This window comes from Boleophthalmus pectinirostris, unplaced genomic scaffold (assembly GCF_026225935.1).
Source record: "Boleophthalmus pectinirostris isolate CB_2022bp ecotype Guang Dong unplaced genomic scaffold, ASM2622593v1 HiC_scaffold_13, whole genome shotgun sequence".
Taxonomy (NCBI): domain Eukaryota; kingdom Metazoa; phylum Chordata; class Actinopteri; order Gobiiformes; family Gobiidae; genus Boleophthalmus; species Boleophthalmus pectinirostris.
The window spans coordinates 364,558-377,349 of record NW_026571036.1 but is presented as its reverse complement, the minus strand read 5'-3'; the positions used below and the strand labels follow the sequence as shown (position 1 = coordinate 377,349).

General features: G+C 48.4%; 1 protein-coding gene across 1 annotated transcript; it reads right to left on the bottom strand.

The window, feature by feature from the left end:
- Positions 1 to 4,943: 4,943 nt before the first annotated feature.
- msraa (methionine sulfoxide reductase Aa) lies at positions 4,944 to 10,873 on the bottom strand. The gene is given in 7 exon segments (XM_055149675.1): positions 4,944 to 5,144; positions 6,940 to 7,043; positions 7,536 to 7,538; positions 8,458 to 8,562; positions 9,201 to 9,320; positions 9,824 to 9,892; positions 10,683 to 10,873. Coding segments are annotated over 7 exon segments (654 nt in total). The 5' UTR covers positions 10,768 to 10,873; the 3' UTR covers positions 4,944 to 4,976.
- Positions 10,874 to 12,792: the final 1,919 nt, after the last annotated feature.

The window sequence follows — 12,792 nt, the reverse complement described above, 5'->3', positions numbered from 1 at the left end:
TGGTTTAGTCCTGGTTTAGACCTGGTTTGGTCCTGGTTTGGTCCTGGTTTGGTCCTGGAGTTTTAGTTTAGAGTTTCTGAGGCGACTTTGAGCAGATCTTGAGTTTCCCACTGCAAAATAAAAATCATTTCTCCAGATAAAGCTGCACTGTGGGATCTTTCTGTTGAGGTTCCACCTTTTGCTCGTTGCCATGGAGACGTCATCGGTTTACCTGGAATGTTCCGCAGTGTGGCACGTACATCGGGTCTGTGGCTTCCTCTCGCGTTTGTGCAGAGATTTAGTTCTTTGGTCTGTGACAAAACAAAAGCCACAACACGTCACTTTTCTGATCTGCCCTCTGCTGTTTCCATGGAGACGCTTTGTTGGAATGTTCCACAGTCTGGCATTAAACTGAACCAACCAACATTTGTTCAGTTAAGGCTGTTTTTATACAGAGAGTCCGAAAAATGTGACGTCACTTCACAGGTCAAGAGGTTTGTCAAAAAAAAAAAAAAAAAAAAAGCTCAAATTTTCACAGAATCTTCAGAAACAGATGAAGATTTGGTTTGTGATGTTTTATTTTTTTTTAGAATCATTTAGTGTCTTGAATCTGCTGCTCAAACTCACCAAGACTGAAGCTTCAACACAACATCTGGACAGAACTTCAACAAAAATGTACCAACCATCAAACCGTCACTGGAGGAATCGGAGTTTCCTGAGACTTTCTGAGACTTGTTCTCCTCACAGACTCTTGTTTCTCTTGTTTCTCTTGTTTCTCTCCTGATGTTCATTTGGTCCAGATCCTTTAGTCCTGCAGAAGAAGATCTTTCCTCTTTACATTTTTGTTCCAAGTCCAAATTAGTTTTGTCCAGATGTTGTGTTGAAGCTTCAGTCTTGGTGAGTTTGAGCAGCAGATTCAAGACACTAAATCAGGGCCACGTCTGTAAACCCAGATGAAGCAGAGGTTTGATCGAGGGTCATAGACTGGAGCTCAGTACAGTCAATAACTGAAATATGTGCATGTTTAACACGTTAGAATGAGCCTCAGTCTTTATTCATGCCAACGTCCTTTAAACCACACAATAAATATTAAACATTTGCTTTATTAAGGTAGATTTTCAAAAAATATGCAGTAAAAAATTATATTTTAATAGATGCAAGGTAATTTGGGCCAATTCACCTGGAAGCCTGAGGGCCAAGAAAAATTTGTCTGAGGGCCACATTTGGCCCCCGGGCCACAGGTTGGACATGTCTGCACTAAATGATTCAGTTTCAGACTGAACAACTCAACCTGAAAATACAACAAAAATCAAACATCACCAATCAAATCTTCATCTGTTTCTAAACATTCTGTGAAAATTTAAAATCATTTCAACAAGAACTGACAGAATTCTTCTTGTCCTGTATATTTGTACTGTGAGCAGAGTCACCGCTCCACAGATCCGACCCGTCCGTTGGTTTTGTGGCTTCATCGTCTCTTGTTGGATCAGTTTAATGTGGTGCTGTATCTCCATGGAGACGAGCAGGTTCGTATGAAAGTTCCAGAGTGCAGCTTTAGTTGGAGAGTCGTGACTCGCTCTGGGCTCTGGACGTGTTTTTCTGTGAACGACTCAGACTGAACAAACATGAAGAAGAAGAAGAGATTCTTCCAAACTCTGAGACGAGTCCCAGCTCCTCCTGAACTCCACCTACAGGACGTTTCGACAGTTTTCCAGGGACACTCAGATGATGAGATGATGAGTGGAGGTGGACGGAGACGCTGCTTCTGAAGAACGTTTCATGTTTCTCTTTCATGTTCCTCAGAGTTTGTGACGGATCGGCTCTGTGGAACTCACGACCATGAGACCTGTACTTTTATTTCAAATCTGTTTGTGAAACTTTAGAATCCGCTGAGTTATTATTTATTAAACCATTTCACAGAATCTTATGTCTGAAGCTTTTTGGACTCATTTATTCTGATTTATCTAAAATCTGAGCGTGAGGCAGGTTCACGTCTGTGACCCGACGGACTCAGACTCAGACGTTTCTCCAAACTCTTCTCCTCACATCTTTCTCCGTGTTCTAATCAGGTTGAGCTGATTTGTGCTGTTCAAACAAAACTCAGAAGTTGTTTTGTTCCATTTTCAGGATATTCAGTCTTTACTACAAACGTTCAAAGGACGACCACAAAATGTTCAAAATGAGACTGAAACCAGAACATCATGTTGGGTTTTATAAATCATGTTACTGTTCAGGAAAGGTTCTTTTCTGTGACTTTTGTTTTACTCTCGAGGTTCTGTTTTTGTATCGATCAGGATCAGATTTTCAATATTTTTGAAGCGAATCAGAATTTCTATATTTTAGGAGAAAAAACAGACGTTTCACTTTGGAAGACTTTACATTTATTCAAAATAAAACATTTGCATCAACATTTAACTTCACTTCGTCTTCAGAGAATCAAACCTCGTCCTGCAGAATCACATCACGAACAAGAAATAAAAAAAAATATAAAAAAATGGATTCACCTCAAGATTTATTTTAACCAATTAAAGACGAGGGAAAAAAATCACCAAAATAAAACTGAGTTTTGAAACAGGCAGAGTCCAGAACAGAAACAAATGTGCCACAGGACAAAGGTAAGACTCAGATTTTAGTCCCGCTCCAGTCCCGTTCCAGTCCCGCTCTAGTCCCGCTCCAGTCCCGTTCTAGTCCCGCTCCAGTCCCGCTCCAGTCCCGCTCCAGTCCCGCTCCAGTCCCGCTCCAGTCCCGCTCCAGTCCGGCTCTAGTCCGCTCTAGTCCCGCTCTAGTCCCGCTCTAGTCCCGCTCCAGTCCCGCTCCAGTCCCGTTCTAGTCCGGCTCTAGTCCCGCTCCAGTCCCGTTCTAGTCCCGCTCTAGTCCGTTCTAGTCCGCTCCAGTCCCGCTCCAGTCCCGCTCCAGTCCCGCTCCAGTCCCGCTCCAGTCCGCTCCAGTCCCGCTCCGTCCCGCTCTAGTCCCGCTCTAGTCCGCTCTAGTCCCGTTCTAGTCCGCTCTAGTCCCGCTCCAGTCCCGCTCCAGTCCCGCTCTAGTCCCTCTAGTCCCGTTCTAGTCCCGTTCTAGTCCCGCTCCAGTCCCGCTCCAGTCCCGCTCCAGTCCCGCTCCAGTCCCGCTCTAGTCCCGTTCTAGTCCCGTTCTAGTCCGGCTCTAGTCCCGCTCTAGTCCCGCTCTAGTCCCGTTCTAGTCCCGTTCTAGTCCCGCTCCAGTCCCGCTCTAGTCCCGCTCTAGTCCCGCTCTAGTCCCGCTCCAGTCCCGCTCTAGTCCCGTTCTAGTCCCGCTCTAGTCCCGTTCTAGTCCCGCTCTAGTCCCGTTCTAGTCCGCTCCAGTCCCGCTCTAGTCCCGTTCTAGTCCCGTTCTAGTCCGTTCTAGTCCCCGTTCTCCAGTCCCGCTCCAGTCCCGCTCCAGTCCCGCTCTAGTCCCGTTCTAGTCCCGTTCTAGTCTAGTCCCGCTCCAGTCCCGCTCAGTCCCGTTCTAGTCCGCTCTAGTCCCGCTCTAGTCCCGCTCTAGTCCCGTTCTAGTCCGTTCTAAGTCCCGCTCCAGTCCCGCTCTAGTCCCGTTCTAGTCCCTCCAGTCCCGCTCCCGCTCTAGTCCGTTCTAGTCCCGTCCTAGTCCCGTTCTAGTCCCGCTCTAGTCCCGCTCTAGTCCCGCTCTAGTCCCGTTCTAGTCCCGCTCCAGTCCCGTTCTCTAGTCCGCTCTAGTCCGTTCTAGTCCGTTCTAGTCCCGCTCCAGTCCCGTTCTAGTCCCGCTCCAGTCCCGTTCTAGTCCCGCTCCAGTCCCGCTCTAGTCCCGCTCCAGTCCCGTTCTAGTCCCGTTCTAGTCCCGCTCCAGTCCCGTTCTAGTCCCGTTCTAGTCCCGTTCTAGTCCCGCTCCAGTCCCGCTCCAGTCCCGTTTCTAGTCCGCTCTAGTCCGTTCTAGTCCCGCTCTCAGTCCCGCTCCAGTCCCGCTCCTAGTCCCGTTCTAGTCCCTCTAGTCCGCTCCAGTCCCGTTCTAGTCCCGCTCTAGTCCCGCTCTAGTCCCGTTCTAGTCCCGCTCCAGTCCCGTTCTAGTCCCGCTCTAGTCCCTCTAGTCCGTTCTAGTCCCGCTCCAGTCCCGCTCCAGTCCCGCTCTAGTCCCGCTCCAGTCCCGTTCTAGTCCCGCTCTAGTCCCGCAGTCCCGCTCCAGTCCCGCTCCCGTTCTAGTCCCGTTCTAGTCCGCTCCAGTCCCGCTCTAGTCCGCCTAGTCCCGCTCTAGTCCCGTTCTAGTCCGCTCTAGTCCGCTCCAGTCCCGCTCCAGTCCGCTCTAGTCCCGCTCTAGTCCCGCTCTAGTCAGTCCCCCGTCCCGTTCTAGTCCCCGCTCTAGTCCGTTCCAGTCCCGCTCCAGTCCCGCTCAGTCCCGTTCTAGTCCCGCAGTCCGCTCCAGTCCCGTTCTAGTCCCCAGTCCCCTAGTCCGCTCTAGTCCCGCTAGTCCCGCTCCAGTCGCTCCAGTCCCGCTCTAGTCCCGCTCTAGTCTAGTCCCGCTCTAGTCCCGCTCTCTAGTCCCGCTCCAGTCCCGCTCTAGTCCGCTCTAGTCCCGTCCCGCTCCAGTCCCGCTCCAGTCCCGCTCTAGTCCCGTTCTAGTCCGTCCAGTCCCGCTCCAGTCCCGCTCTCAGTCCCGCTCTAGTCCCCCTAGTCCCGCTCTAGTCCGTCCCGCTCTAGTCCCCGTCTAGTCCCGTCCAGTCCCTCCAGTCCCGCTAGTCCCGCTCTAGTCCCCGTCCGCTCTAGTCCCGCTAGTCCGCTCCAGTCCCGCTCTAGTCCGCTCTAGTCCCGCAGTCCCGCTCAGTCCCGCTCTAGTCCCGTCCGTCTAGTCCGCTCCAGTCCCGCTCCAGTCCCGCTCCAGTCCTCTAGTCCCGTCTAGTCCCGCTCAGTCCCGTTCTAGTCCCGCTCCAGTCCGCTCTAGTCCCGCCTAGTCCCGCTCTAGTCTCCGTCTAGTCCGCTCTAGTCCCGCTCTAGTCCCGCTCCAGTCCCGCTCTAGTCCCGGCTGCGTCCGATGGGGCAGGAGACCCCGGTGCCCCCGAGCCCACAGTACCCGTCCGGGTTCTTGCTCAGATATTGTTGGTGATAATCCTCGGCGTAGTAAAACGTCTGCCCCTCTGAGATCTCGGTGGTGATGGGGCCGTATCCCTCCGCCGTCAGCACCTGCACAAAAACAGATCCTTTCATAAAGACGCACTACGGAACTTTCTGTCCTGGTCTCCTCTCGGGTTCTTCCACAGTTTAAACTTCAGTCGCTCTGGGATCTGCTCTAAACCGAACGGACCGAGACTCAAAAACACCTGGTCTCGGTCCAAACTCTGGTCCCTGTGGAGACGCCACCTCAGGTCCAACTGTTCCAGATGCATCATGGGAGGGAGACTCATGATGTTATTTCCTGTTTGTGGTGAGTGAAGAAGACGAGGGACGAAGCTCAAACGAGCTCCGAGTCACGAGGGACTGAAGGAACCAGAGCTGATGTAACGAGGCTCTGACAGGACGACTCAGACCTGCACCTGATACTGACAGGTCCACCAGGTCCACCAGGTCCACCAGCTCCACCAGGTCCACCAGGTCCACCAGCTCCACCAGCTCCACCAGGTCCACCAGGTCCACCAGGTCGCCCCTGAGTCTCGTGCAGAGGAACCTGCTGTGCTCAGGAGCCTCGGAGAAACGTCAGTGGGACCAGGTTTGGTTTGAGGTGAATCCAACTAAAGAAGTGAAAGAACCTGAAAGAATCTGTGTGTCAGGTCCCTCCCCGTGTGTGTGTCAGGTCCCTCTGTGTGTGTGTCAGGTCCTCCCTGTGTGTGTGTCAGGTCCCTCTGTGTGTGTGTCAGGTCCCTCCCCGTGTGTGTGTCAGGTCCCTCCCCGTGTGTGTCAGGTCCCTCCCCGTGTGTGTCAGGTCCCTCGTGTGTGTGTGTGTCAGGTCCCTCTGTGTGTGTGTCAGGTCCCTCCCCGTGTGTGTGTCAGGTCCCTCCCGTGTGTGGTCAGGTCCCTCCCGTGTGTGTCAGGTCCCTCCCCGTGTGTGTCAGGTCCCTCCCCCGTGTGTGTGTCAGGTCCCTCCCCGTGTGTGTGTCAGGTCCCTCCCCGTGTGTGTGTCAGGTCCTCCCCGTGTGTGTCAGGTCCCTCCGTGTGTGTGTCAGGTCCCTCCGTGTGTGTGTCAGGTCCCTCCGTGTGTGTGTCAGGTCCCTCCGTGTGTGTGTCAGGTCCCTCCCCGTGTGTGTCAGGTCCCTCCCCGTGTGTGTCAGGTCCCTCCCCGTGTGTGTGTCAGGTCCCTCCCCGTGTGTGTGTCAGGTCCCTCCGTGTGTGTGTCAGGTCCCTCCCGTGTGTGTGTCAGGTCCAGGTCCCTGTGTGTGTGTCAGGTCCCTCCGTGTGTGTGTCAGGTCCCTCCGTGTGTGTGTCAGGTCCCTCCGTGTGTGTGTCAGGTCCCGTCCCCGTGTGTGTCAGGTCCCTCCGTGTGGTCCCTCCCGTGTGTGTCAGGTCCCTCCGTGTGTGTGTGTCAGGTCCCTCGTGTGTGTGTCAGGTCCCCGTGTGTGTGTCAGGTCCCTCGGTGTGTGTGTCAGGTCCTCGGTGTGTGTGTCAGGTCCCTCCCCGTGTGTGTCAGGTCCCTCGTGTGTGTGTCAGGTCCCTCCGTGTGTGTGTCAGGTCCCTCCGTGTGTGTGTCAGGTCCCTCCCCGTGTGTGTGTCAGGTCCCTCTGTGTGTGTGTGACACAGATTCAGACTGGTTCAGGTGATTTGGAAAAGTGAGTTTAGAACAAACCAAGAACTGAAGACAGAGAAAAGAGGAAGAAGAGGAGAGAGAGAGAAGAGGGAGGAGGAGAGTAAGAGTAAGAGGGAGAGTAAGAGTAAGAGTAAGAGTGAGAGTAGAGTAAGTAGGGGGAGTAAGAGTAAGAGTAAGAGTAAGAGTAAGAGTAAGAGTAAGAGTAAGAGTAAGAGTAAGAGTAAGAGTAAGAGTAAAGACCTTCTGGTACTGTTCCTTGGAGCTCAGCGCCTCCTGAGTTTGTGGAGGAGACGAGGTGAAGATCACAGAACGATAAGCCGTCCCAAAGTCATTCCCCTGTCACACTGTCACATCCCTGCACACACAAACACACACACACCTGCCACACACACCTGTCACATCACACACACCTGCCACACCTGTCACACCTGTCACACCTGTGCCACACCTGTCACACCTGTCACACACACCTGTCACACCTGTCACACCTGCCACACCTGCCACACCTGCTGTCACACCTGTCACACCTGTCACACCTGTCACACCTGCCACACCTGTCACACACACACCTGTCACACACACCTGTCACACCTGCCACACATCACACCTGTCACACCTGCCACACCTGTCACACCTGTCACACCTGTCACACCTGTCACACCTGTCACACACCTGCACACTGTCACCTGCCACACCTGTCACACCTGCACACCTGTGCCACACCTGCCTGTCACACCTGCCACACCTGCCACACCTGTCACACCTGTCACACCTGTCACACCTGCCACACCTGCCACACCTGCCACGAAACAACACAAGAACAATCAGACGTCCACTTCCTCTGAGGGCGACGCTAACCTGTCGCACCTGTCGCACCTGTCTCACCTCAGGTTAAACCAGCTCCTCCTTTTGTTAGAGTTTAGGGGTTTAGAGGTTCAGATTAGGGATGGACGTGATCAGTCGATTAATCGATAATTGATCATTAAGAATTTCATGGATTCCGTTGATTTTAATGGACAAACTGAATGTATGTGTGTGTGTCGTGACCAAACAGGTGTGTACATGTGTCTCTGCATCAGAAGGAGCGACACACAAACAGTGGGTCAGTCTGTAACGAACCGAAGCACAAATGTGGATTTAACCAGGATTTGTAGAAGAAATTCCACACTTTCCGTTGCGTTGGGACAAGTGTGAGTCCATGTGCACAGTGGATAAAGCAGCACATATGTTTCTGTGTCCAGTGGGAAAAAGTTTTTCCAGGTGAGAGTCGCTCAATGTGGATGACGAGGCCCCGCCCCCCTCCCCCCGTACGCTGTCCTGGTTTTGACAAACACAAATCTGGTCACACTGACCTGTATTCACCTGAGTCATGTCTTTTAATCCAACACAAGTTGAACCACATCAGCGACACAAGAGCTGGAGTTTTATCTTCACTTAGTTTATGTAAATTAGTGATGTGGTTTTAAGTTTTGTTTCTGTGAGATTTGAACAAAACTGAATTAAACACATTATAATGTCAAACAGCTGATGTGGATCTAGAGTCGTTATGTTTATATGTCGTAAAGTTGAATTTATTGATGCAGATTAGTGCAGATAGTAATAATAATGATGATCATTTTAATAGAAAAACCTTCATGATTCATCGATAATCGATTGTTAATTCTTCCGACGATCGATTAAGAACATTTCATCAAATGCCCGTCACTAGTTTAGGGTTCAGGGGTTCAGGGTTCAGGTGTTTAGGGTTTATGTTCTCACCCTGCGTGGGGTCGTGGTTTTCCCAGAACACTTTGAGGAGTCCAGAGAAGCTGATTTTCTCGGGGTAAAAGACGACGCGGACGACCTCAGCGTGACCCGTCCGACCTGGAAAACAACAAACCACCGAGGGTCAGAAACTTATACTAGAACATTAAAAAAACACATTTTACCTTAAACCTGCTCCTACAGCCTCTGTGTCTGACCTTTGACCTCTGACCTCTGACCCTGTGGATCCTTCTGTTCTGTGACTTTTTAAATCTCAATATTGATCTGAAAACATTTCATAAACAAACAAAAGCGACGCCGACTTCAGAGTCGGGAAACTGTGGAGTCCAATTTCAGCACGTTTCTGTTTATGGTCACAGTTTTATAAGACTCAAAGTTTTTTACAACAAGACCGTGGGTTAAGTGTCTTGCCCAAGGACACGACAGCAGTGTTCATCTGTGGAGCTGGAATCAAACCAACAACCTGTGGGTCTGTGGATGTTTACATTGAGAGTGAGATTTAAACCGACGACCTCCAGCTCAGCGTCAGTGAACATGTGAGAGGGAAGAAAGGAGAATAAAACTCCTCAAACATGAAACGACGGAGAGAAAGAATCTGAGGAGAACAGTTTAAAGAACAGATCGGATTTAAACAACTAAAGTGGAAAATGTTTCTGAAAAGTGTTTTTGTTTTGATTCAGACCTGGAGACGAGAACACGAGAGGAAACACACGTTTGTTTTTCCGTCTGAGCCTCACCTGTGCACACCTCCCTGTAGGTGGGGTGGGGCGTGTATCCTCCGGCGTAGCCCACCTGAGTCGAGTACACGCCCTTCTGCCTCCAGAACTTACGCTCCGCCCCCCAGAAACAGCCCATGCCTGAAATCAAACACACCTTTGACTGGAAGAGCAGAAACTACACAGAAAAGTCCAGAGTGAAGCTTTTTACAGAACAGAGACAAAAACAGATTCTAAACAGACCACGGGAAATTATTTTCAACAAATAATCTGCAGATGGGAACTTTAAACTGACTCTGTGAGCTTCAACTCATGTTCTAATGTTCCTCCTAAAAACAAACCTGTTCTGAGTTGTGTTTTGTTTGACAAACCTTTTATTATCCGTCTGTTCACACAAAACACAACTCCAGGTTTGTTTGTGTTGAGGAAACGACTTTAGATCAGGAAATGTTGACATACGTTCCTCTGGATGTTAAAGACTCATGTTACAACATTTCCTCCTCTGTGTGTTTGGTTTCAATTTTAAAAATACAATCATGACAAAATAACAGGATTTTAATATTTGTAGATCTATAAATATTATTTGACAAAGTCATAGTAAATCTATGATGTAGAGTTTGTATTTGGAGAACTGGAGTACAAACCAAAGATGACGCTCTCTGTGCCCTCGGGGAACGGGGGAATCGTTCTGTTTCCGTTCACGTCGTGTTTGGCTGAAAAAAAAACACACAAATCAACACTGAGTGGAGTTAAAGAGGAGGTGTCTACAAAAACTCCTGCTCGTCACGTCAGGTCTGTGGAGCTGCTCTTATTTTCTTCTATTTATTTGTAAAAGGACAGCAGCACATAATGAACAGTAAAAATGTAAATATGTAAAGATTAAATCCAACGCGGCTCGTTTCATCTTCAGTCCCTTGGCAGGTTGGTGTTTTTATGGAGAATTGTGATTTACAGGCTGCTCACAGTGAGGAGGGTTTAAATAGAGCCTGGTAGAGATCACTAGATTACTCAAACATGCATGGATGAGTCTAAAACCTCCTCGGACATGTTTTTGTTGAGCAATAACGTCAGAACGTTTATAAAAAACACATCTATTTTGCATAATTAACCTCTTTCCCAACTACTTAAAGTTTAAACACAGTTATTAAAATGTTTTGTTCTGACAATAGAAACATCACAATACAATAAATCTTTTGTAAAATCACAAACTCGTTCATTTCGTTTGTTTCGTTATGTAGCGTTTGTAATCGCGCATGCGCACTGCCGGTGTCTGTGTAACATGTTATGCAAAAGTGTTCGCTCAGAATAACAACAACACCACGAGAAACGTGCTTTAATCCGAAATAAAAACTACATTTGTACATTTTCTCACATTATTATAAAAGCTCAAGTCTCTAAAGACTCTTGTTCCAGTGAAAACACCGACATGTGTCAGCGGAGTTTACGATAATAAAAGTTCTAGCAGCGGAGCTAACATGCTAAAGCTACAGAACCGGGCGGTACCGGACACTGTCACGGGGCTCTGGGTCCGGCCCGGCAGCGCGCTCTCCGGGGACGGCATCTGACCCTTGGAGCCCATGTCTCCCATCCGACCGCTGACGAAGAACCGCCACAGGAGCCTGGTCCGCGGGGAGGAAGACACCGTGAAGCCCGGGGGAGGAGCCTCATCCGCGGGGAGGAAGACACCGTGAAGCCCGGGGGAGGAGCCGCGCCTGGAACTAGCGCACTTAGCTTAGCATTAGCTTAGCATTAGCCTGAGCTGCTCCGGTGGTTTTTGGTTTTACTCAAGTCTCTGAAGATAAAAAACGAGGCTAAATCAGAGTGACCAGAGTGACCAGAGTGACCAGACGTCCCTTTGACCCCGGGACAGTCCCAGTTTTGATCCTGTGTCTCTGTCCCTGCAGATTTATACAAAAAAACACTGATTTGTTCCAGTTATATTCAGAAATGTCCCAGTGTCTGTTTTGGACAAATCTGATCCTGGAACAGTAAAAAGTCATTTGTTTTGGTAAAATACAGAAAAGCTGCTTAAAAACGACCAAAACACAAAGAAAATGTGACGATACTGACTGATGTTTGTCGTGAACGGACACAGGGCAGAACAGGTTTTATAAATTACTCGATTCACAATTTAAATATTACAAATTATTAAAAAGAGTTTGGGGAAATGTTTGATATTTCCTGATAATGTTTGATAATCATTTAATTATAAATGTTTCATTGCGTTTTAATCTATGTTTGAATCAAATGAATTTAATCTAAAGTGTGTAATAGTCATTGTTCACTTTTTAATGTATTTAGAAGCTGGAGGCTTTTGGGGTTTTTTTCTTTTCCGGCACCTTTTTTTTTAATCCAGTCTGTGCTTCTTTTTTTTAATTTTTTTTATGTACTTACAAAATAAATAAATAAATAAATAAATAACCACCGCAAACCAACATTGTTCCAGTTTTTATTTTGAATTTCTGGTCACCTGTCTCCCAGGGGATGCTGGGTAATGTAGTCCTGAACCTTCTGCCTCGAGTCTCGAGTTTTATTTTAAAGCTCCTAATCAAATAAAACTGATTTATTTATCTAATTTTAAATAAAGTTAAACCAGTTTTAATCCAAGTAAATAGACCTAATATATAAACTATTTTATCATTTTATTATTTTAATAATCTGTCAATCTGACTCTAAAGAGATTTAATGTTTTGTTGTTGTGTTGTTCCTGTCACAATCAGATCTGGACTTGTGTTTGACTAAATCTTTATTATTTATCTGTTACATCTGCAAAACTCCAAACACTCTGTTCCACCTTGTGATGTCATCAAGTTCTCAGCTCCTTTTCCCTTTGGTTCAGTCGAGATCAAAACTCCAGGACTGAAATGATCCAGGTGATTCTAGTGAAGGTGAAGTGTGGAGTTTAAAAACACAGTGGAACACTTCCTGTATCACCACATGATGACATCACAAGGTGGAGCAGAGTGTTTTCTTGTGTTAAATGTGCAGGTTTGTGTGTGAAACATGTGAATGAAACAAAACACGAGTCCAGGAAACAACAACAGAACAGAGATTTTAAAAAAAACAATCATTTAAATATTTCGGTTTTAGTAAAAAAAAAAAAAAAATAGACCCGACGAATCCAATGTTAAAAACAAAAAACACAAAAAACAAACACAAATCAGATAAAACAAACAAACAGAAACAAAACCGACAGATTCACACTTGAACAACACAAAACTTGAAAAGAAAAAAATCCACACTCCTCCTCAACATCTCCACCTCTGTCCCTCTGTCCCTCTGTCCCTCTGTCCCTCTGTCCCTCTATCCCTCTGTCCCTCTGTCCCTCTATCCCTCTGTCCCTCTGTCCCTCTATCCCTCTGTCCCTCTGTCTCTCTGTCCCTCTGTCCCTCTGTCCCTCTGTCCCTCTGTCCTCTGTCCTCTGTCCTCTGTCCCTCTATCCTCTGTCCTCTATCCCTCTCTGTCCCTCTGTCCCTCTGTCTCTCTGTCCCTCTGTCCCTCTGTCCCTCTGTCCCTCTGTCCCTCTGTCCTCTGTCCTCTGTCCTCTGTCCTCTGTCCCTCTGTCCCTCTGTCCTCTGTCCTCTGTCCTCTGTCCCTCTGTCCCTCTGTGTCT